General features: G+C 39.1%; 1 protein-coding gene across 1 annotated transcript in view; it reads left to right on the top strand.

Moving 5' to 3' along the window:
- lamc1 (laminin, gamma 1) overlaps nucleotides 1-18570 on the top strand; it is a 103328-nt gene extending 84758 nt beyond the window's left edge. Inside the window, exons 14-28 of the mRNA XM_028472410.1 lie at nucleotides 2-247; nucleotides 1953-2106; nucleotides 3986-4128; nucleotides 5530-5708; nucleotides 5931-6087; nucleotides 9668-9873; nucleotides 9954-10033; nucleotides 10104-10241; nucleotides 10466-10610; nucleotides 10689-10838; nucleotides 11103-11217; nucleotides 12213-12412; nucleotides 12496-12654; nucleotides 15156-15255; nucleotides 15861-18570. Coding sequence (XP_028328211.1) covers nucleotides 2-247; nucleotides 1953-2106; nucleotides 3986-4128; nucleotides 5530-5708; nucleotides 5931-6087; nucleotides 9668-9873; nucleotides 9954-10033; nucleotides 10104-10241; nucleotides 10466-10610; nucleotides 10689-10838; nucleotides 11103-11217; nucleotides 12213-12412; nucleotides 12496-12654; nucleotides 15156-15255; nucleotides 15861-16117 — 2429 coding nt within the window. The 3' untranslated portion in view covers nucleotides 16118-18570. The remainder of the gene's footprint in view (nucleotide 1; nucleotides 248-1952; nucleotides 2107-3985; nucleotides 4129-5529; nucleotides 5709-5930; nucleotides 6088-9667; nucleotides 9874-9953; nucleotides 10034-10103; nucleotides 10242-10465; nucleotides 10611-10688; nucleotides 10839-11102; nucleotides 11218-12212; nucleotides 12413-12495; nucleotides 12655-15155; nucleotides 15256-15860) is intronic.
- Nucleotides 18571-22076: the final 3506 nt, after the last annotated feature.

The raw sequence follows: 22076 nt of genomic DNA, 5'->3' as shown, positions 1-22076 counted from the left end.
GGTAAACGCTGTGAGCTTTGTGATGATGGCTACTTTGGGGATCCTCTGGGTCAGAATGGGCCGGTTCGAGCCTGCCATATATGCAAGTGTAGCGACAACATCGACCCTAATGCCGTTGGCAATTGCAACCGGGAGACTGGGGAGTGTCTCAAATGCATCTACAACACGGCTGGCTTCTTCTGTGACCGCTGCCAGGAGGGTTTCTATGGTAACGCCCTGGCTCCCAATGTTGCAGATAAGTGCAAAGGTGAGTGGCCTGTAGTAGTGGAAAAGGGTGGAGCAGGGATGGACAACCCTATCACAGCGAGGGCCACAAAAATGTGATTGTATCTGATCCGAGGGCCACATTATCAACATTTATGTCAGGCTCAGCATTTAGAATGACTAATCAGAGCAATAAATAGTAAGGGGGGGGGGGGGTTGTGTTTTTTTGTTTTTGTGGCTTTATTGTTTGGTCAGTTTGTAGTCATTTTGTGTGTTTTGAGTCATTATAATGCATTAAATTTATATAGCGCCTTATTTTGTTCACTCAAAGCGTTTTACATTGCATTATTCTGTCACTCCACGCTTAGTGATGGTAAGCTACTATTGTAGCCACAGCTGCCATGGGGCAGACTGACAGAAGCGAGGCTGTGAGATCTTGTTTTCATAGTCATTTGTTTAAGTGGTTGTTGTGTCTGTCTTTGTTGTCATTTTGTGTTTTATGAGTCATTTTGTGTATTTTTGGAATTTTTTGTCTTTTTGTGTATTTTACTGTCGATTTGTGTATTTTACTGTCGATTTGTGTATTTTGGGAGTTATTTCGTGTATTATGTTTATATTCCTTCCAACTTCTTGAAATAGATTTGTTGGGGGTTCGTTTTGGGTGCCGCACAAGTGGCCCCAGGCCGCCAGTTGCCTACGTCTGTCGTAGAGCATGGGTTTGAAACCCAAACAGCCTGTTTTAATCTCTGAGACCAGACAACTATTTATTTAACAGGTTCACCAGATTTAACACTTTATTGCATCTTGTGATCAGCCAATAAGATTATCTTTGAACATCAGTGGATGACATGACCATGTTCACGAGTGATTGTTGACTGGTGTTCATCATGTGATGCACATAATCATTTTAATAGATCGTGTGTGCTTGTCTTTTATATGATGATATAAGTTGATAACTTATTCATCTTGAAAAAAATACGTACATATACAGACAACAATACAAAAAATAGATGGATTGAATGTCCCAATGGACTAAACCAGGAGTATCTAAAAATTTAAATATTTTAATGTGCATTATGGTAGCACTGTGCAGTGTATTACTGTTTTTTTAATGCAGTGGGTCTGAAACTTTTTTGGGTATTCCTCACTTTGAACAAAGGTGAACTTTCAAACCCCACCTGTGCCCATTATTGCCCCCAAATAATCCTGACAAATAACACATTTTCAAATGTGTCTAACAGGGAACAGGTAACATTCTATTTCATAATGAATCAAAAACTAAATTATAACCTGTATAAATAACAAATGTAAATGTGCAACAGTCAAGAATACAGAAAATAAAGAAATATTGTTTCCAATATGTGACAAAAAGTTTAAGACAACAAACGTGTTTAAGTTAATTGTTTCGCTGCACTTCACATGCCAGTCATAAATCACAATGTAAGTTCCACGTTACATTTTGTTCGCTGTGGGATATCTAATGCAGTCTAATAATTTAAAGCACTTTGAATTTTTAGGCTAGTCATTCTTATTTTCATTGTGTGTAGGCTTTTATTTAGTGTTAATGAAAGGTTTTTAAGAAGATTGGCAGGAAATTGAAAATGTCCTCTTGTTTGTCGCACCCCACCTATCATTCCTTCATTAGCCATCAGGGGGCGCGCCCCACATATTGAGAAGCACTGTTTTAATGTAATCACCATCCTGTTCCAACAGATAAAGGTCAGTGTGCTTCCTGTGTCTCTCCTCAGCCTGCTCCTGCTCTCCGTTGGGGACCGTGGGGAAACAGAGCAGCTGCTCTCAAGTCACCGGTCAGTGTCAGTGTCTCCCCAACGTTGCTGAACGGAACTGCAGCGCTTGCCAGCCTGGCTTCTTCAACCTGCAGAGTGGAAACGGCTGCGAACGGTCAGATTCTCTTGTTACTCTGCACAATCTTTAAGAAAAAATACACCTTAATTTTCCTCCAGTCAGCATATTTTGGTTGTTACTACAGCAAAAAGAGTGAAAGAAATAAGCACTCCACACATTGGGAATAAATAAATGACACATGAATAAACAAGAAGAGAACAATGAAATATTAATATTTGTACAAACGTAACAAAAACAACAGCAAAACTATATGCTATAAATCTGCATATGAGCCATTTTCTATGCTTTATGGGTATTTTTACTTTACCCACACTGCAGCACTTTGTCTTTCTCTCCGTCACATATTAGAATTTCATTGAAACACTCCAACTATTATTTTAAGGCACATTCACAAAGGCAAATCCTACAGGATTTTAAACACTCTAGGCTTTGTTTCCCTTAGAGCAGGGGTCCCCAATCCTGGTGCTCAAGGGCCACTATCCAGCATGTTCTAGATGTTTCCCTCTTCCAACACACCTGATTCAAATGATGAACTCATTTCAATTAGGTGTTTTGGAAGAGGGAAACATCTAGAACATGCTGGATAGGGGCTCTTGATGACCAAGGTTGGGCACCCTGCCTTAGAGGGTCTGCTTCCTTTGGACCCATGTGAACACGCAACCAAAGTCTAGACCAGGGGTGGGCAACTCCAGTCCTCGAGGGACGGACTCCCTAGACTTTTAGATGTGTCCCTGCTCCAACACACCTGAATCAAATGAATGGCTTGTTATCATGCTTCTGCAGAGCTTGATGACATCAGTAGTTTCTACCAGGTGTGTTGGAGCTGGGATGCATCTAAAAGTCTCAGGAATCAGGCCTTTGAGGACTGGAGTTCCCCATCCCTGATCTAGAGGACAGCAGGGAAGTGACAGGCAGCAACACACATACAGCTCTGTGACGCACTGAGAAACTGTTTACAGCTAAAAATCATGTCCACAGTGCATGGTTTTCCTGTCAGTTTGGAGCATTTCAAAAACAACTGTTGTGTAAAAACAAACCAAGATAAAGTGTTAAAATGATCATATGTTCTTCACCCATTCAGCCTCAGTCTGTGGTTTTCCTGGTGTGAACGCAGCTACAGTCAAAGAAGAATTTCCTTTTCTGATCCGCTCTAGACTTCAGTTGTGCGTTCACATGGAGCAGACTGCGAGGGAGGTCAGACTGCTCTAGGATTTGCCTGTGTTAACACCCCCTTACCCTTGCTCTCTAAAGCCCTCAGTGGTCTGAGCAGGTACTATAGAGCCCACTCTGGAGTTCAGGAGTGTTGTCCAGTTAAAAAAACTGTCAGGTATCTGTAAGATGTCGTCATCTCAAAGCCCCGTCCCCGGATGTTCATCCAGGGATGTAGTTTTTTGGCAGTTTCGCGTGGCTGCTTCGACATGGGCAGGACAGGAGGGGGGCGGTTGGGCGCTGCACCATAATGAGCGGTCCCCAGAAACAGTTCCCCATAACAGACGTTCTTTTCCTCACCTTGACGCCATTTCATTCACATTCTGTCACTTTTTACGTTCAACTGTGGATTCCGTGATTCCGTCCTCGATTCCGTTAATGTGGAAATTATAGAGCCGTACTTATCGGTTAGCGTGACCTCTCCACGAGCAGCAGGCCACTTCTGATTGGTGAGCTTGGCAGAGGGGGGAGGGAGGTGTAAAATAGTTAACAGCAGATCCTGGGTCAGTCAGGAGCGCTACAAAAAAAAAATGCAGCTTTGGCGATCACATGACGTTGTCTGAAATTGCGATTTCAATCAGAAAACGATGAATCGCTCAGGATTACTGTGCAGCATACATAACACTGTTATCTTTATTGTCCCATTTACCAATGCAGACAGACCTGTATACAAGCTCTTCACTCAAAGCATGTGTTTTCCTTCCAGGTGTGATTGTAACCCCATTGGCTCTAACAATGGTCAATGTGACATCACTACAGGACAGTGTGAGTGTCAGCCTGGTGTCACCGGTCTGCACTGCGAACGCTGCGAGGTTAACTTCTTTGGATTCAGCTCATCTGGATGCAAACGTGAGGACATTGGTGTCATAAGATGCATTTGTTCTTTGTAACCAAACTCTCATTACCCAGCATGACAAACCAGCTTAAATAGAAGCTTTGTTAGATTGTTATTTATTTTATTCACTGAGGAATGGAAGACATGGCAATGTCTGATGGATCGAGCTCTGTTTCTGTACGACAACCATAACCAGATCTGTGTTTATTTATGTCTTTTTGTCAAATACATTGTATTGAACCTATTTTCAGACATTGCATATCAATAATACACATTTTCTTTTAAATAAGTATAAGGATCAAACAAAAAAACACACGACAAAGGAAAGGAAAAGAGAACAAATAAAGTCAAAATACCCGACCTAGTCCTGCTCAGCACGTGTTGTGCTTATACATGAGGCAACAGGATCTGCGCTCCCACCTCTTCACTTCCCTCTTCCTCTATTCCCCAGTGTGTTAATGAAAGTAGTGGGGTCAGTGTTGGGGGGTGGATTGTAATCTGTCATAAAAGAATGAAACACTTCTGTCAGATGCAAAAATAAATGGGTACATAGATCCTAAATTGCGGAAACCTAATCAATTTGAGTGGAGGTCGCCTATGGCAGTATTTCTCAAATGGGGTTACGCGATGGCACTACATGGGGTACTTGAGAGAGACAGATAGGGGAAAATTTACAAATGAAAGCATTAAAAGTGTGGGGTTTTATAATGTTTATTTTTAGTTAAAAATGATCATCATACTAAATATTACCAGTAACTCACAAAAACAACAACAAAATAAAAGAAAAATAAACTGAATAATAAAAAAACAAACAGCAACAAAATACACCAAACGACACCAAAAACACACACACTGAGGAAAAATAATTTAATTAACACCAACAACACAAAAACAACAACAAAAACACTCAAAATAAGAGAAAAATATACTGAATAATAACAATAACAGGCAAACAAATAAATACACAAAATGACACCAAAATCACACAAAATGATGATAGAAATGATCTTGATTAGGACATGAATCCATTCAGGAGTCACTAAATAGTTTTGTTCCATTTATTTCTAATATTATTTATTTATTCATCAAAATGTGTGTTATCACTCATTCATTTCATTATTATGCTCTAGTTATTTTTTCATAGAATTCTGAGAAAAATGTTTTAGTCGGACAAAGGGGGTCCTTGAGCCTTAATCAAGTTTAGTTGGTAATAAAGAAGGATTTATAATTAATGTGGAAGTGTTTGGAGAGATAAAGATATTTAGTGTAATTAAAAAAAAAACTTACCTGCACCTGTTGAAGACTGTCTGTACGGGGATGTGTAGCAAACACATTGCTCTCAGCTTTAAAGGATAACTAGTAACAGGTCTTTAATGGACTCTCCTCTCTTGTTTTGTCCTTTGTGTGATGTGCAGCCTGTGACTGTGACCCTGAGGGCTCCCTGACAGGTCAGTGTAAAGAGGACGGCCGTTGTGAGTGTCGGCCAGGCTTCGTTGGTGCTCGGTGTGACATGTGCGAGGAGAATTACTTCTACAACCGCTCAGTGCCAGGCTGCCAGCATTGCCCTTCCTGCTACAGCCTGGTTCGAGATAAGGTGAGAATGACCTACGGTAGTTACAATGGCATTTCTGTCTTCTTTGTTTTTACAATCAATCAATCAAACTTCATTTATAGAGTGCTTTTTCACATATACAATATATTTCAAAGTGCTTTACATCATAAAAAATTTACATACAATAAAAAATACCCCATGCAAACAATCCACAGGAAACGCCAACAACAGATGAGTCAATAAAGTGTTGTTGTGTGTGTCCAGGTCAACCAGCAGAGGCAGAAACTTCATGACTTGCAGACTTTAATCGACAACCTTGGCTCAGGTCAAGAAACTGTCAGTGACAAGGCCTTTGAGGACCGTCTGAAAGAGGCAGAGAGAGTCATCATGGAGCTCTTAGAAGAAGCACAGGCCAGTAAAGGTAATCTTTAAACACCAACGTATATGCTGCTTTTTGTTAAATTGTGTTCATCATGTACATGGACACACAGGAAAACTGAAAATCATAGGAGCATTTGTTGGCTTAAAGTGTAAATACACCCCAAGGCATTTTAAACAAGTTCTGATGAACTACAGCCATTCCCACGGAACGTCTCCGCGCCGAATGGCACGTACCACTTTCCTGAGAATTCAGTCAAATGACTCAGTTCCACCGAGTAAAACAAATCAAATTGTGCAACACAAAATCAGAATCTCTGTTGAATTGCCTTTGAGACGATATATCACACGACGAAGTGTTAAGATAAATTTAGAAATCAGCGGAAAAGAGGGTGGGCCCCCGTCCCCTTCTTTTAAAAAAGTCTCCGAGAGGCTCTTGACATCCGCTCATAGAATATCCATGTCAAATTACAGCCCGATTCAAGGAGCATTAACGGAGGAGTAGTCATTTGAAATTGGGGCCCCCTGGCGCTCCCGTGGCACATATGGAGTAATGGGTCCTATTCAGATATTGGTATGTGTCAATGCTTTGGTACCACCAACTGTCACAATATTTGACTCACAAATAAATTAGAAAACGACTTTCATGGAAATTGCCGAAAAAAGGGGGATGGGCCCACGGGCCCCTAGCCGAATTGTGTGAGACATAATCCCAATCTACTTTGAATTACTTTTGAAATGACATATTACATGACTATGTTCCCATAAATTTGGAAATTACCGGAAATGGGGGGTGGGGCCCCATTAAAAAAAAAAAAAAAAAAAAAAAAAAAAAAAAAAGGGCTCCGAAGGTCTCATCATATTTATTCATAGAGTACTCATACCTATCTGCATTCCGATTTAATAAGAACGGAGTAGGCATTTGATAAATGGGGCCCCAAAACACTTACAAGGTAATGGGCCCCACTTATATATTGGTATGTGCCAATGATTGGGTACCACCAACTGTCGTAATATTTCACTCGCAAATAAATGAGAAAACGACTTTGGTTTTTTTTCTTCTACCAAAATTTATATCTACCAAATTTCAGCCCGATCCGTTCATGAATAACAGAGGAGAAGTGATTTTAACTCATGTACACAACAAGAAGAAGAAGTTTTGAGTCCGGTAGCCTGGCCTAAAAATGCCTAGATTATGGGCGTCGCCCCTAGAGCAGTGGTTCCCAAACTGGGAACAACAGGAGACATACAGAAACATTTGTCAGTTTATATTCTAACATTCTAGATTTTTTTTTTTTACATCCACACAGACTTTTTTTCTCATCCATTAATAATAATATGTGGCAGAACTCTTTAAAATACACCAAAAGGTGAAGTTCCAATTCTAAAACGAGCAAAACATAAGCAATAAATGAATAAAAAAGCTTAAATTTAAGGTTAAATGTTGGACAAGACACAGGAAAGAGTTTAGACGAACCTACAGACACAAATAAATAATGTATAACATGACCTAAGCGGTACCTGTGATAAGAAATAAGGGCTAAGGGGTACATTGGGCAATACAGTTTGGGAAACACTGGCCACAGTTATATGATGTTTTTTAATTCGTAGTTAAAGTATTCTGCTTTGTGTTTACATGGAAATAGTATTTCAGAATTGAGGTTTACATGGCAAAAAGGTTTATTCGGCTTTATTAAATTACGCTTTTCAGTCTGGGGTTTGGGAAGGCTCTGAGGGGGCGAACGTGACGTATCATGGCACAAAAAACATACAAAAAACCTTTTTTTTTTGCTACAACACTGAAAACCACACATGAGAACAGTTGTCACTTTTATTTAGATTGTAGGTTGACAATAACACACAGTTTAACTTTACTCCATGGACCAGAAGAGAGATAGAAAGTAATCACTGGTAAATAAAACCCAGTAAAACTCCAGAAAACAATCACCATTAATAAATATCATCTCCCTGGTAAAGACAGTAGCTCTAACAACTGGTACAATGATAAACTGGTGATATTACAGCCTGTGTATGAAGTATGACGACGCATTTACTCCGACTCCGGGTCTTAGTATCACTTGTCCGGTGATGCCAGCTCCGTTTGCCGATGTTTATAATTCGTCCATCCATTCTTTTCATTATATCCATGTCTTCTAAGACTTTTATTAAATAAAAAGTATCGGCTCTAGTCTGGGGCGCCATCTTTGATTGTGTCATCACCAGCGCGTTATTGCAGCAAGTCGAGCATACGCGGAGCGACTGGAATTAACTTGAAACGGAATTAAGTGTTTTTAAAAGATAGAGGAATTATTTAATTTGGAATTAAAATCACAATAGACCAGCCACCTATTTTGGAATTAATTTTAATTTGGAATTACATTTGCATTAGGAATGAAGTGTTTACAGTACATGGTCAGTTGAAAGAGGATTGAGCTTTTATTCTGAATTAAAGCTCCCATGTAAACGTGGCCACTGTCCTAGAGTAGTTAATACACACCCAGTCACAGCAGTAATACCGCCCCCACAACGCTGCACATTTGCTGTCAGTCAATGCTCACTGAGAGCTGTGAGAGGAAGAAACCACTCCCTCCTCCCATTGTTTAGAGGAGGGGCGGGGCCAACGTCACTGATCAAAAAAGACATCACTGACCAAATCTCAGCCAATAGTAAAATTCAATTACAATAGCTGAGGTTCAACCCATAGAGGCCCGTCACATTTTACAACTAAAAACGCTAAATTTAAATACTTACACAAAAATGTGAAGAGTGGGACGAGGATCAATAAACTACATTACGTCATATATGTAGTGATGTTATGAAATGTGCCGAGGATAGGAAGTGTGTGTCCAGAGTTGGAGGGGGCGTTGCTTCCTTTGGGGGAGGAGCCAAAATGATGACGAGCGAAGCTTCGCTGCCCGGCTGTACCATGTGACTGCTTTGGGAAGGGGTTCAGAGTTTGTCGGGTGGTTTGACAGCATCATAAGCCCTTAGTTCATAATGTGTTTGATAGTGAGCTGCAGTTAGTTCAGAGTTGATATATTTCAGATAGAGTTTATAAAGGTTAGAGGGAGAAAGAGAGAGAGCATTTTATTATTTTTGAGAGTGAGTAGAGTGTAGATCCATAAAACGAGAGATTAGTTTAATGTATCTCATTGTACGTCTCGTTCAGGATTGTTATTTCTGAATAAAATCTCCCCATAGACATTCATAGACCGTGGTCTAGTGGTCAGAGAACGGGGCTGAGGCACTGGATGGGCAGAGTTCAAATCCAGTTGCAGCCACTTTTGGGAAAATGCATACACAGAAATTTTCAAAATTAATTTTATGTACACATGATTATTAATGTAGAGAAATATAATATTCATATATTTTTTTAATTACTCATCAATTCCCAAGAGCCATAACATTTTTTTGAATAAATCACACAGTGTGGATTACAGCTGGGGAGTACTTACTCTTTAACCAAAATGTTTAGCACATAATTCTTCATGTTCAATCAACTGTTACTTTGCTTCCTGTTCAGCTCATTTTATTATAACTCAGTCCATATTTCTCCCATCTTATTGTCTCGCCTGGTTAAAAAAAACCCATCATGTGCATGTTTTTGATGTTTGATTCTCTAGATGTGGACAAAGGTCTTCTAGATCGCCTGAACACTATAAACGGCACACTCACCACTCAGTGGAACAGACTGCAGAGCATTCGCGTCACAGTGGATGACACTGCTACACAGGCAGATCGAGCCCGGGTTCGAGTCCAAGACGCTGAGGGCCTGATTGACAGAGCACGGCAAGAGCTGGACAAGGCAAAGGATGCTGTGAACAAAGTGGTGAGTCAAGGTCAAGTCACAGACACCTCAGCGAGGAGCAGAGCTTGGCGTATAACTAACAAAGCCACTGTTGCCCACAGAATATTAAGCCTTCGGGTGGTACTGGAGAGCCCAACAATATGACCCTACTGGCTGAGGAGGCCCGGACTCTGGCAAACAGGTACGGCTGCTCTGTATCAGCCACATGAGGCTCTGCTCAGCACCTAAATCTCCATCTGTGTTTCCTGCAGACACAAGATCGATGCTGACCAGATAGAGAAGATTGCTAAAGATGCCAACGACACGTCAACCAAAGCCTACAACCTTTTGCTGAAGACTGTGGATGGAGAGAGCAAGATGAGTCAAGAAATTGATGAGCTGAATAAGAAGTAGGTGCATCTTGTCTTTGAAACTTAGCATCATAAATGCAACCCATCAGATTTCAAAGAGTAACTCCAGTCGTAACATTTTGGTGTCTTAGTTGAGTTGTTCTCTATAATACAGAGACATCAGCAGTAAAAACATGTCATTTATTTGTTATTTACCTCATGTCTCATTGTGTTTGTGTATGCATAAGCACAGAGCTATAAACCTGATATCATGTTGTGTTCAGATACAATGATGCAAAAGAGCTGGCAAAGAATCTTGAGAAACAGGCCAACAAGGTTCAAGCTGAGGCCGAAGAGGCAGGCAACAAAGCACTGGACATCTTTGCAAACCTGACCAGCCTCCCGTCTTTTGACATCAAGACCCTGGAGGTTATCACTGCGGCCCAATTCTATCTGGTCTGCCAGACACACATGTCCTCATTCTGTATTTACTTGACCCATTTTCAGGATGATGCAGGAAAGATCAAGAAGGAGGCGTCTGACCTTGACAAGCTGATTGATAAGACAGAAAAGGAATACAACGACCTTCGTGATGACTTAAAGACCAAAGAGCTTGAAGTCCGAAAACTGTTAGAGAAAGGCAAGAGTGAACAGCAGGTGGGTTCAACACCACCAGTAGAATGACTAGTAGGTTTTGTTCATCCTGTCACATTTCAATGTCATTAAGTCACAGGATTCGAACAGAAAAAAAAACCCACCTTGTGTTCCCAAACAATTACTTTATGAATTTAGGCCATCATTCTTGTGGCAGAGGGGATTATTTTTGCGTAGGAAATGAGAATAACTTAAGGAATTAAAGTCAAGGCCAAACCTAGTCTGACTTCATCCACTAACCTGTGCTTTTTCCTACTGCTGGAACAGACGGCTGATCAGCTGCTGGCCCGAGCCGATGCTGCCAAAGCTCTGGCTGAGGAGGCAGCCAAGAAAGGCCAGTCAACATTCAAGGAGGCTGAGAGCATCCTGGACGACCTCAGAGGTAGATATTAGCTCATATGGAAACCATGGGAAAATACTGCTGTGTCCTTTGGAGGGAAACTGAATTATGAACAATGTCCAAACATTTTGATTAAAGATGCATTAGGGGCAACATCTCTAATAGGGATGCACCAAAATACAAATTCCAAGGCCAAAAACCGAAACACCGAAATAAATGTTTCCCATTGTACAGTATTTATGGCTGTGAATGTATGCTAACCTCACTAAAATTAAGACATTGCAATTGTATAAATTCATATTAATGCTTCAAAGACTAAATTAATTTAAAAAACTGACATTCCAACAATGCAAAGTATAAAATAAAAAAATTAAATATCTAACATGGCCCCACTCATACATGAAATAATATTGTACAGGGCTATAATTGACTGAGCTGCTGAAAGAGAGTCAAATTAAATATATTCTCTCATTAAAACACAAAGTGCATTGAAGTTATTGATGAAAATCAACTTCTTAGCTTGATTTATTATCCAAGCATGTTCTTGGAGACGCACACAGAGAGACATGTGCTTTGATTGCAGGGAGGACCATTTCTTTTTCCGGTGGGAAAAGTATTTCAAGTGAAAACCGAAAATGCACTTTTGGGCCATTTTCGACCAAAATTTTTCAGTGGCCGGTGCATCAGTAATGCTGCGTTCACACCGGATATGTCACGAAATGTCCGTACGTCCAGATCACACAAAAAGTCAATGGATAGATGTGCTTCTCGTTTCAGCAGGCAGTGAAACTCACCGAGTTGGATGTGTCGCTGGTGGGCGGTGTATATGAAGCGAATGGGGACATTTTTTGATCCTGCGGAACTGTCATGCAGCAGATGCGTCCGCATAATTTCTAAGATTACTATGACGTGTTCTTGTACTCAAATGTAAAAAGCAATTCAGTTATGACACGTTCAAAGTGTATTATCATTTAAAAACAAATACTTCTGAGCTTTGGAGCTGCTTACATCAGAGGTTCTCACATATTTTCCTGCAGACTTTGACCGAAGGGTCAATGACAACAAAACTGCAGCTGAGGAGGCCTTGAATAAGATACCTGCCATCACTGCTACCATCGCGGCTGCAAAAGAGAAGACCAAGCAGGCGGAGTCGGCCCTCGGCAATGCAGCAGCTGATGCTCGCGAAGCCAAACAAAAGGCAGAGGAGGCAGAAAGGATTGCCAGCAATGTGCAGAAGGTAGGGCAGCCCAGTCAGCTGCTGACCTTCTACAAGTTCCTGTCTTAATCCCGCTCATTGCAGAGAACCTTACATCTTTGCAGGGTTCCAGTAAGACCAAAGCGGATGCAGACAAAGCTCTCGAGGACGCCAACAAGCTTGACAATGAAGTCAGTGAGATGATGGACCAGCTTAGTGCTGCTGAACAAGAGTTGGCCAAAAAGAAGGCAGAAGCTGATCAAGATATGATGATGGCTGGAATGGTAAGGAGTGCTCCCCTTTATCTCCACTGTTGTTCAACCTTTAACCCATTCATTTTCCCACTCATTGAAGATCTTAAGGGATTAAATGCTTCTCAAACACAGCAGCATATCACAAGTGTCATGTAGCGTTTGAAACTTTGAATCTCACGTTTTAACCATATAAACCACTGTAATACTCAACCATCACAGCAAACAGTCAATTATTTTGTCAAACTTGGAAAAAAAATGGTGGCATAAAAAAACCAGGCCTACTGCTCGCCTTTAAAGCAATACCAAGTCTCACTGAATACATATAATCCATCAAAAGTGGTTTCAAAATATTCCTAAGACATGTAAAAATACAATGAATCCCAGCATTTAGTCCAAAACACAGTTAAAATGTAATGTCTTATTCACAAGATAAAAGCAGCTCCACACAAATTTTTTCTTACGTTTTTAACTCAGTGAGGCTGACCGTGTCATTGTAAATATTCAAATTCAGATCAAATGGTCTCACGGCTTTACTGGTTTGATCGACGCTTCATTTTAGCCTCAGTATTACTAAACTACAGGCTATAATAAACAACCAGTGTCAGTTGTTCAGAAAAGACCAACCTAATCTAACCTAGTCCAAACTTTCCTATGTATAGGTGGGCTCAAGTTTGACAAACCTATAGCAATGCGTATAGCAAGTTAGGTCTGAAAATGTAGCATTAGATGCAGTTTCTATGAGGTGTTACCGATACTGGGTGGGGAGGGGCGGGGTCTAAAAAACTTTAATTAAGCGCAAAACAATTCTACAAGAGAAAAATATTGTATACATTTGATAACCATCTTAAGATCTCGTCTGCATTGCTCTCTGACTGGGATGTTGTCCTGGCCAGCATACGCAGATTTTAAGGGCGGGGGGGGGTTGGGGGTTCAAAAGTTTTCATTACAGTTTTCCAAAATGAATTTGAAAAAATATAAATCTTAATATAATGTACATAATATACAAATATTTTAAATGTCATAAAACACAGTGACTGTAGGAAAAATAAATGTGTGTGTGAATGCACTTGTTTTTTTTTAAAAATACAATTTTTTTTGGGGGCGCTTGAGTCATGTGACCATCGTCTTCATATTTTTAGGTTGGTTCTTCTTGTGTTGCACAATTCTTCTTCACAATGTAAATGGTGAAGCGACACTGCGCCCAGCAGTTTATATATGGGACTGCAGCAAAAATGAAGCGGGAAGCAGCCGCCATCCTGATTTTATCATGAATTTACAACATTCAACAATGCATTTTTTGTATTTTTCAACATTATCAGTTATGTCACTAATAATTATTGCTCCTGCATCCTCACTACGCATTTTTCAAAGGTTAGGGTTTTTCAAATAATTTCTGGACATTCTGCTATTTATTAGCTTTTTTCAAACTTTTCAACTTTTTAACTATTTAACTTTTTAACTTTTCATTTTCAACATTTTAAACCTTGAAATTAAAACTTCAGCTGTTCAGCCATTTTTCAACTGATTTCAATCATTCAATCTTTACCATTTTCAGCTAACACCTTCAACCCATTTCAACCTTTTTTACTAATGTTCAGCTAATGCTAGGTTAGTGCTAATGCTAGATTAATGCTAATGCTAGGCTAATGCCATTGTTAGGCTAATGTTACCGTTAAACTAATGCTAAAACTAGATTAATGCTATTTCTAGGCTAATGCTAACGTTAGGTTATTGTTAATGCTAATGCTAACTTATGGTAATGTTAATGCTAACTTGTGCTAATGTTATTGTTAGATTTATGTTAAAGCTAGGTTAATATTAATGCTAATTTATGCTAATGCTAATAAAAATAATACATTTTATTTATGGGCGCCTTTCAAAAAACCCAAGGACACCACAGTCAAAAACAAACAATATAAAACATGAAAATTAGAGACTTAAAAAGAGGAAATTAACAGTTTTACATAAAAAATGTATTTACAGTGAAAGTAGTAAGTAGCTTATTTGAATAGGTGGGTTTTTAGATGTGATTTGAAGATGGTCAGAGAGTCAATGTTTTGGATGTCAGGTGGGAGGGAGTTCCAGAGGTGGGGGGCAGAGCGGCCTTAGGCTCTGGACCCCATGGTGGTCATGCAGGCAGGAGGGATGAGGGTCTGATTGGGTGTGTTTATGTGGAGGGGTTCAGTGAGGTACGGAGGGCCTTGAAGGTTAGGAGGAGAGTTTTTTATGCTAATGCTAACATATGTGAATGCTAATTTATGCTAATGTTAAAACTAGGTAATGCCAATGCTGACTTGTGCTAAAATAATGTTTGTTTTGAGCGAGCGGGTCACAAAATAGATGGATGGATCTCCTGAATATGCTTACGTGGGCCATCACCTGCATTTTCTTCAGCAACATTTCTAGTTGTATAGGTTACACACATTGTGGTTGACAAGAACCTTAAACTCCGCCTATGCAGGCCAGTTGCCTTGTGTGGGTTAAAGCTAAACAACGTTTTAAGTCATGGTTTAACTCATGTTGTCCTGTAGGCCTCAGACAACGCCAAGGAGGCCGAGGACAACGCTCGCAGGGCAAAGAGCACAGTGAAGACAGTCCTGAAGATCATTACATCTCTGATGGATCAGCTGGGTAAGAAAAGTGGGTTTTAGATTAAAGTGGCAGTGTATGGAGTGTAATATCTAAAAAGGGGGATTAGACTTTAAAGCTGATATCCAGAGTTTCTGAGAAATCTATGTTTATGTTTCATCATTTTGAAATGTGAAAAAATCCCTAACTCGTCTCTTACTATGGTCTACTGTTAGTGGTCATTCATATATATTAATGTATATAAGTCCCTCCTTCGTCCTATCGACCCCTATACCAATGTAAATGATTGCGCTCAGCCAATAGGCTGCGACTTCCTGTCAATCAAATTGAATGCAGAACTGTGCACGGAAACCAAGCCGCACGTCACAACAGCAAACAGTTAAATATGATTTTGGTTCTTACCTGACCCATAGACATACATCAATGTGACCCGATGCAACCTTGTTATGTTCCACGATTCGCGTGTTGAAAGGTAGAGGCGTGGCTTCTGGTAGATTGGGAGAGGTAGTGAGGCTGTTGAGGGCGGGACATCGAGACGTTTCTCAGAAACTCTGGATAGATCTAATGGTTGTGGGTGAGGATTTAAAGCTTTTAAGCTTACAGTATGTAGCACAGGTCCAGTCAACCAACTCTGATTATGTCTACAGGTAACATTGACAAGGTGGACCTGAGCAAACTTAACCAGATCGATGAGTCATTGAAGCGGGCCAAGGGAAAAATGGCTGATAGTGAACTGGACAAGAAGTTGGCAGAGCTGAACGACGTGGCACAGACCCAGGAGGAGATGATCAGAGACTATGATCGGCAGATCAATGAGATCCGCGCTGACATTGCAAACCTCAATGACATAAAGAATACATTACCTGATGGCTGCTTCAACACAGCATCTCTGGAGACGCCTTAACCCACTCCTGTTTTTTTTGTCCTTCCCCATCTCAGCCTTGAACCTCTTCTCCTATCACACATCTAACACTCGGCAAACAAGCCACATTTTACCAAAACTTTTAAATTTCTTTTTCCACACTTGTTGATTTTATTTTCACATTAGAAGCCAATATTTGATGACACCCACACAACAACAAAGCAGCTGTTTTTGTTAAGTTTGGATGTTTTTAATAGACGTAGTAAAGGAGGGAATGGATGAATGAACTCAGCGGTGTTAATAAGCCGTGCAGCGAAAACCAAAACCACGAACCCATGTGACTGCAGCCGTCTGGTCTATAGGAGGGAGTTTCATCTTTGATATTTGTACTACCATCTATTAATTTACAGTAGCTAGCTACAGTAAGTGCCAAGCTTCTCTCCTTTTTCCCATCAGTCAAACTGTTGTTTTTCTTGTTGTTTTTTCAAAAACGTCATAAGACGTCTCATTACTCCTTATTGTTTCCCTAAATCTTCAAACCTGATGCAACCAACATCTGGAAAGTATTTTGTTTTTTTTTCTAATAATCATTTCACTTTGAATTTTTTTGTGTTTTTGTGGTGTAAAGCAACACCAATTCTTCTCCTGTGTTGCTACGGTAACCTCCTTTTGCTTTGCACTGTCACATCAATGTAAACATGGTTTCAAACCTGAGAAGAGTCAAAACAGAAGAGAGATGCATGGTGGAAATTGCAGCTTTTTTTTTTTTTTTTTACAGTATGAAAATGAAGAAATCTTTGAAAACACTCACACAGACACAAACACAGTTTACTTTTTTTTGTTTTTTTGTCCAAGATGTGAATTTGTCAGTGCAAGACAGTATTTCTACTTTAATGTGCAAGATGTGTTCAAACGCATTCTACTTCCAGCCATTAGTAATTGTGAGCACATGTTGGTAGGTCTCCTGCTCCAAAGTATTATGTAATGGTAAAGGTCTTGTTTATTATGTTGTTCATGACTAATCTCTTTCAGCTTTAGTTCTAAATTAGATTTACTGTCCACTTTTAAAGACACTAAATGGGCCTTGGATGACCACATTAGATTTGCCAACTTGCGTGCACGAGTTATTTCCAGAAGGTTTTTCAATTATTCCCAAATTTTATTCTTAAAATTCCAATTGTTCTGAACGAGGAGAGAACATTTTGTCCATTTCAAAGTACCACACACACACACACACACACACACACGATCTATTGTAAGGCTATAACCCAAACCTAAATATTACGCCTTTATTATAAGTTATACGGTGAAATAAGACGAGGACCTTTTGCTGCAAACACGTAAGTGACCTGCACAGAAAACTAGTTCTCTTGTTCCGTCCTGTTCCAGATGCCACAGTTCAGAGGTCATGAGAAGCCATTGTGTGTCGTGTACGTATGTCCATGGACGTGAAACACCTTTATCTATTGGTGCCATCATGTGACAATAGCCAGTGCAGTAAATTGTGCTTCTCTGTGCATGCCTTTAAACCAACAGTCATTTCTAACTGGTGTCAAACTATTTCATACACTTATGTTTAACGTGTGTTTGTTGCTGCAATTATTACGTCTTGTCATTTCTGTCCCACTGACATGTTTTTCCCAGCAAGTCCAACACTATGCAAGTTTGTACATTTTGCGTAGCAAAACTTTTATCTGATACACTGGTGCTAATAATTATTTCATGTTATATTATTGTGTGAGCGTTTTATATTTTGATATAGACAGCTTAATATTTTTTTTTCTTTGTGTAAATATAAGCATTAATGTTTCAGAATAGGCTGAATTAAAAACTAATGATATGCCAACAGCCACATGGAGAATCACATTCAATTCAGACCTCTAAGTTTTATATATATTATATATATAACATCTGTGGTATGTTAATATTTTATGCTTGCATGTACACAAGGCTCAGTGATGCTACCTTATGGATGCTATTTCATTTTTCCAAAGTAAATCAACCTAATTAAAGATGATGTGTTGTTTTTCACCTGTTTACTGTTTAGTTTGAGTTATGCAACTGAAGAGAAAATAAAGTCAGTCACATTTCGCCACAATGATTTTAGTGTTACTTTCCCTAATAATAAATTAGGGTTGTATTTCCTCCTCCTGTTGGAGAAGAAAGCACAGCTGCTGAAACATACACTCCTGGTCAGTTCACTAAACTACAAGCTGAAGAATGTGTATAAAAGCATAAATGTGTCACCAGGATGAAGTCACTGAGAAGCTAACGGTGGCTACATCCTCGTACTAACTTTTCCATATTTCTATATAACTCTCAAATCGTCGATGGCATCTTCACCTCTTCTACTGATGTTTTTCTGTGAAAATTCTAAATAAAAAGTCAGACTGTCTTTGTTTCAGCAACAACTCGACAAGAAACACAAGAAGAGGTGGACCATTCACCCCACATACGATTGTAATCTTTATTTCAGAATAAAACGTTACACTGAGTACAAGCTTTGGGCTTTTTTTAATTGCTACATTTCTCATGCAAAGCACTTTGTACTAATGTTTCTTTTTCATCATAATGCTTAGTGGTGGTTATTATTAGAAATATGAAGGAAACGTCGGCTGATACGCATCAGAACATTAATTTTTACATATACAGATAAACTTCTGATCTGACTGATAATCAGATCACAACGCAGCAGGATTTAAAAGATTACTGGGCCCTCGTCTGGAATTTTAAGAATGAAACACATTGGTTGCTCATCAGTTATGAATTTTATTATTTATGCTACACTTGGACAGATTATGGGCTTTGTGGGGGTAAAGATGACCATCTTTAAATATAATATTAGGGACAGGAAACTTTTGTCATTACTTACATTGAGATGCCAGCTTGTTTTCTCCAGAATGGTCCCAATGTAACAGTAATTTTAATTTTTAATCTATTGTCCTGGAGGTGGTGAAATCAGCATTTTTGGCTGCCTATGTTACATTGTGGTACTGCTGTGTCCTGCATGGACTGGAATGGCCTCTTTTTGGTTCTCACATGCCTGTAAATGCAAACGTAACATTGAATTAAAAACATTGCTACGTTTGTCAGTGTCTCCATTTGTCCTGTCTGTCTACAATGGGGAACACTATTTTTTTATTTATTTTATTTACTTATTTCTGAATCGGTGTACCCCATTAGTCCAACTGTGACATTTTGCCTAGAAAACTATTTAAACACAACTTTAGAACATAATGATGGAATGAATGAGTCATAGCACATTTTAAATTATGTCATTGTGTAAATCAGTGAAAAGAAGATATTCAATGCAGTCATTCCCAGCCTTTTTGGATCGTGACCCCATTTTCATATCAAGAAGTTCTGGCGACCCCAAAGACATTTTTTTTCTTTCTAGAACTAGGTTTTGTTATGGCAATTTTTATATTCATCATATCGTCAAATGTGTGTTCATGTGTACAATTTGTCATGTTTTAATACATGATGACTCCATTACTCTTCGCACTTTTGAACAGCTGAGTCATGTTAGATTAAACAGTACAGATCGTATTGTACTCAGTGCAACACAGAGTCTCTGCTGAAGGCCATACACACGAACACACACACTATCAAGGATAGATAAGAGTGGCGCCCAATCTTCCTCATAATATACACGTCTTCATCATCCTCAAACGTTTCCACTGTTGGGCATCTGACTCCCTCCTTCTCCTCACCTCAGGGTGGAACTTTTTCTGTTATCTGTATAAAAGCTTAAGCTGTGAAACTGTTAGTTAGAGTGGGTCTTGCCTTTTTGCTCTGCCACGAGCCTTTTGCCTTTCATTCTTTCAGGATGGAAGCTTCTTTTTTACTCCTTTTTTATTTAGTTTTATAATAAACCTTTTTTATAAAATCATCAATGCCTCGCCTGGACTCCATCATTCAACCAGAGCAATAAATCATGTCTCCAAAGGAGGTCAACCACAAATTTGCCGTGACAGTTTTTTTTTTCTTCTTTTTACTGCATTTTAGTTTAACTAGATTCATATTTCACAAAATGAAAATACAGAAATAGTTGTTTAAGATGTGTTTTTTAGATGAAACAAACAAACAAACATAATTAACATTTCAAAAATCTATTCATCCATTTAAACCCCACATGGGGTCTCGATCCCAAGGTTGAAAAACACTGATTTAGTGGCTTCTGAGTAGATTTATTTCTATAGTTTTTATCATTTCTGGTCATCTGACACTTTCTTTGTTAATTTTCCACTTTCTCTCTCAAGTAGTGCCATCGCGTACCCCTAGGGGTACACGTACCCACAGTTGAGAAACAATGGTCTACAGTCAAGTCAAGAAAAGTTATTTGAAAATTATTTTGGATACTTCAAAACAATTGTGAAAAACATTTGCTAAATTTGAAATATGGTGTAATTGTAACTGTACTCTCAGCAAAGAAATGCTGTGTGTTTTATTCAGGGCCAGGCAGCATATGCTGCTCTCAACCTATTGTTACCATGTTTTTTCTTCTTCTTCTTTTTTCCAAGGAAATCATACTTCCCATGTGCGAACAATCACCAAATTTTGCAAAAAATTCCAATCCTATGCCAGATTGCCACAGCTGCAAAAACAGGCTAACCGTCTTAAAGATGACGCTACAACAAGCCTCTACATTTCAAAAATGGTCAACAAATCAACCATATGTTCTACAGATTTGCAACTTTCATGAAAATGTAGCCCAAATACTGAAATACATTTAAACCTATTGCAAATTATGAAGTCCATTACTCTGTTTTAGTAAAAATTAAAACATATATTAAAAAAATTAGAATATCATGAAAAAGTTTAATATTTTTGGTCACTCATTTCAGAAAGTTAAACCCATAACGGCTCATGACACAGAGTGAAATATGTCAAGCCTTTATTTCTTGAAACGTTGATGATTATGGTTTACAGATAACGAAAACCCAAAATACAGTGTCTCAGAAAATTAGAATATTGTGAAAAAGTTCAGTATTGGAAAGTCATGGTGTCACACCCTAATCAGCTAGTTTACTCAAAACACCTGCAAAGGCTTCCTGAGCCTTTAAATGGTCTCTCAGTCTGGGTCAGTAGGTGGGGAAGACAGTCATTGACACCCTCCACTAGGAGGGGAAGCCACAAAAGGTCGTTGCTAAAGAAACTGGTTGTTCACCCAGTGCTGTGTCCAAGCATATTCATAGAAAGTTGAGTGGAAGGAAAAAGTGTGGTAAGAAAAGATGCACCAGCAAAAGGGACGAGCACAGCCTTAAGAGGATTGGCAAGAACTTGGGAGAGCTTCACAAGGAGTGAACTGAGGCTGGAGTCAGAGCATCAAGAGCCATTTTTGTTTAAAATGTCATTTATTTTTATTGATCTTATGTAATATTCAAATTTTCTGAGACACTGATTTTTTGGTTGTCATTATCTGTAAACCATAATCATCAAAAGTTCATGAAATATTTCACTCTGTCGTGAGCCTTTATCATATATGGTTTTGACTCAGATGTACGTGTATATAAATATATCTGATCACACAATTTACACCAAACTTGCTACAGCACGTCTTCAGACTGTTGAACACAAACAACGCACAGATTTCTGATGAAACTGAGCCCACAGAGCATCAAAATATTTGGCTTTTTTTTTCTTTCAGCATTTTGAAATGTACTCATATGTGAACAATTGCAGTCAATGCAAAAATTGCCTTTTTAAACATGTTTTTTTTTTTTACACCAGGGGAGCCAATTCATCATTGTTAAAAACAAATGACCAACATTTTCATACTGTCTAGGTGCAATTTGTGATTTTTTTTTGTCTTAACTAAACTTTTGACAGCAGTTTGAAATGTTCCATCATCAAATATCCATCCATCCATTTTCTGACCCGCTGGCTCCTATTTTCAGGGTCATCATCCAATAGTTGTGTATTCATTATGTTTGACCCTTTGATTGATTTTCTAATCGTTGCAGCTGTAGATATCCAATAATAAGAAGTTTCAAACATA

The sequence above is a fragment of the Gouania willdenowi genome, chromosome 17 (assembly GCF_900634775.1).
Source record: "Gouania willdenowi chromosome 17, fGouWil2.1, whole genome shotgun sequence".
In the NCBI taxonomy this organism is placed as follows: domain Eukaryota; kingdom Metazoa; phylum Chordata; class Actinopteri; order Blenniiformes; family Gobiesocidae; genus Gouania; species Gouania willdenowi.
The sequence above is the reverse complement of the archived record's forward strand: the minus strand, read 5'-3'. Positions and strand labels throughout refer to the sequence as shown.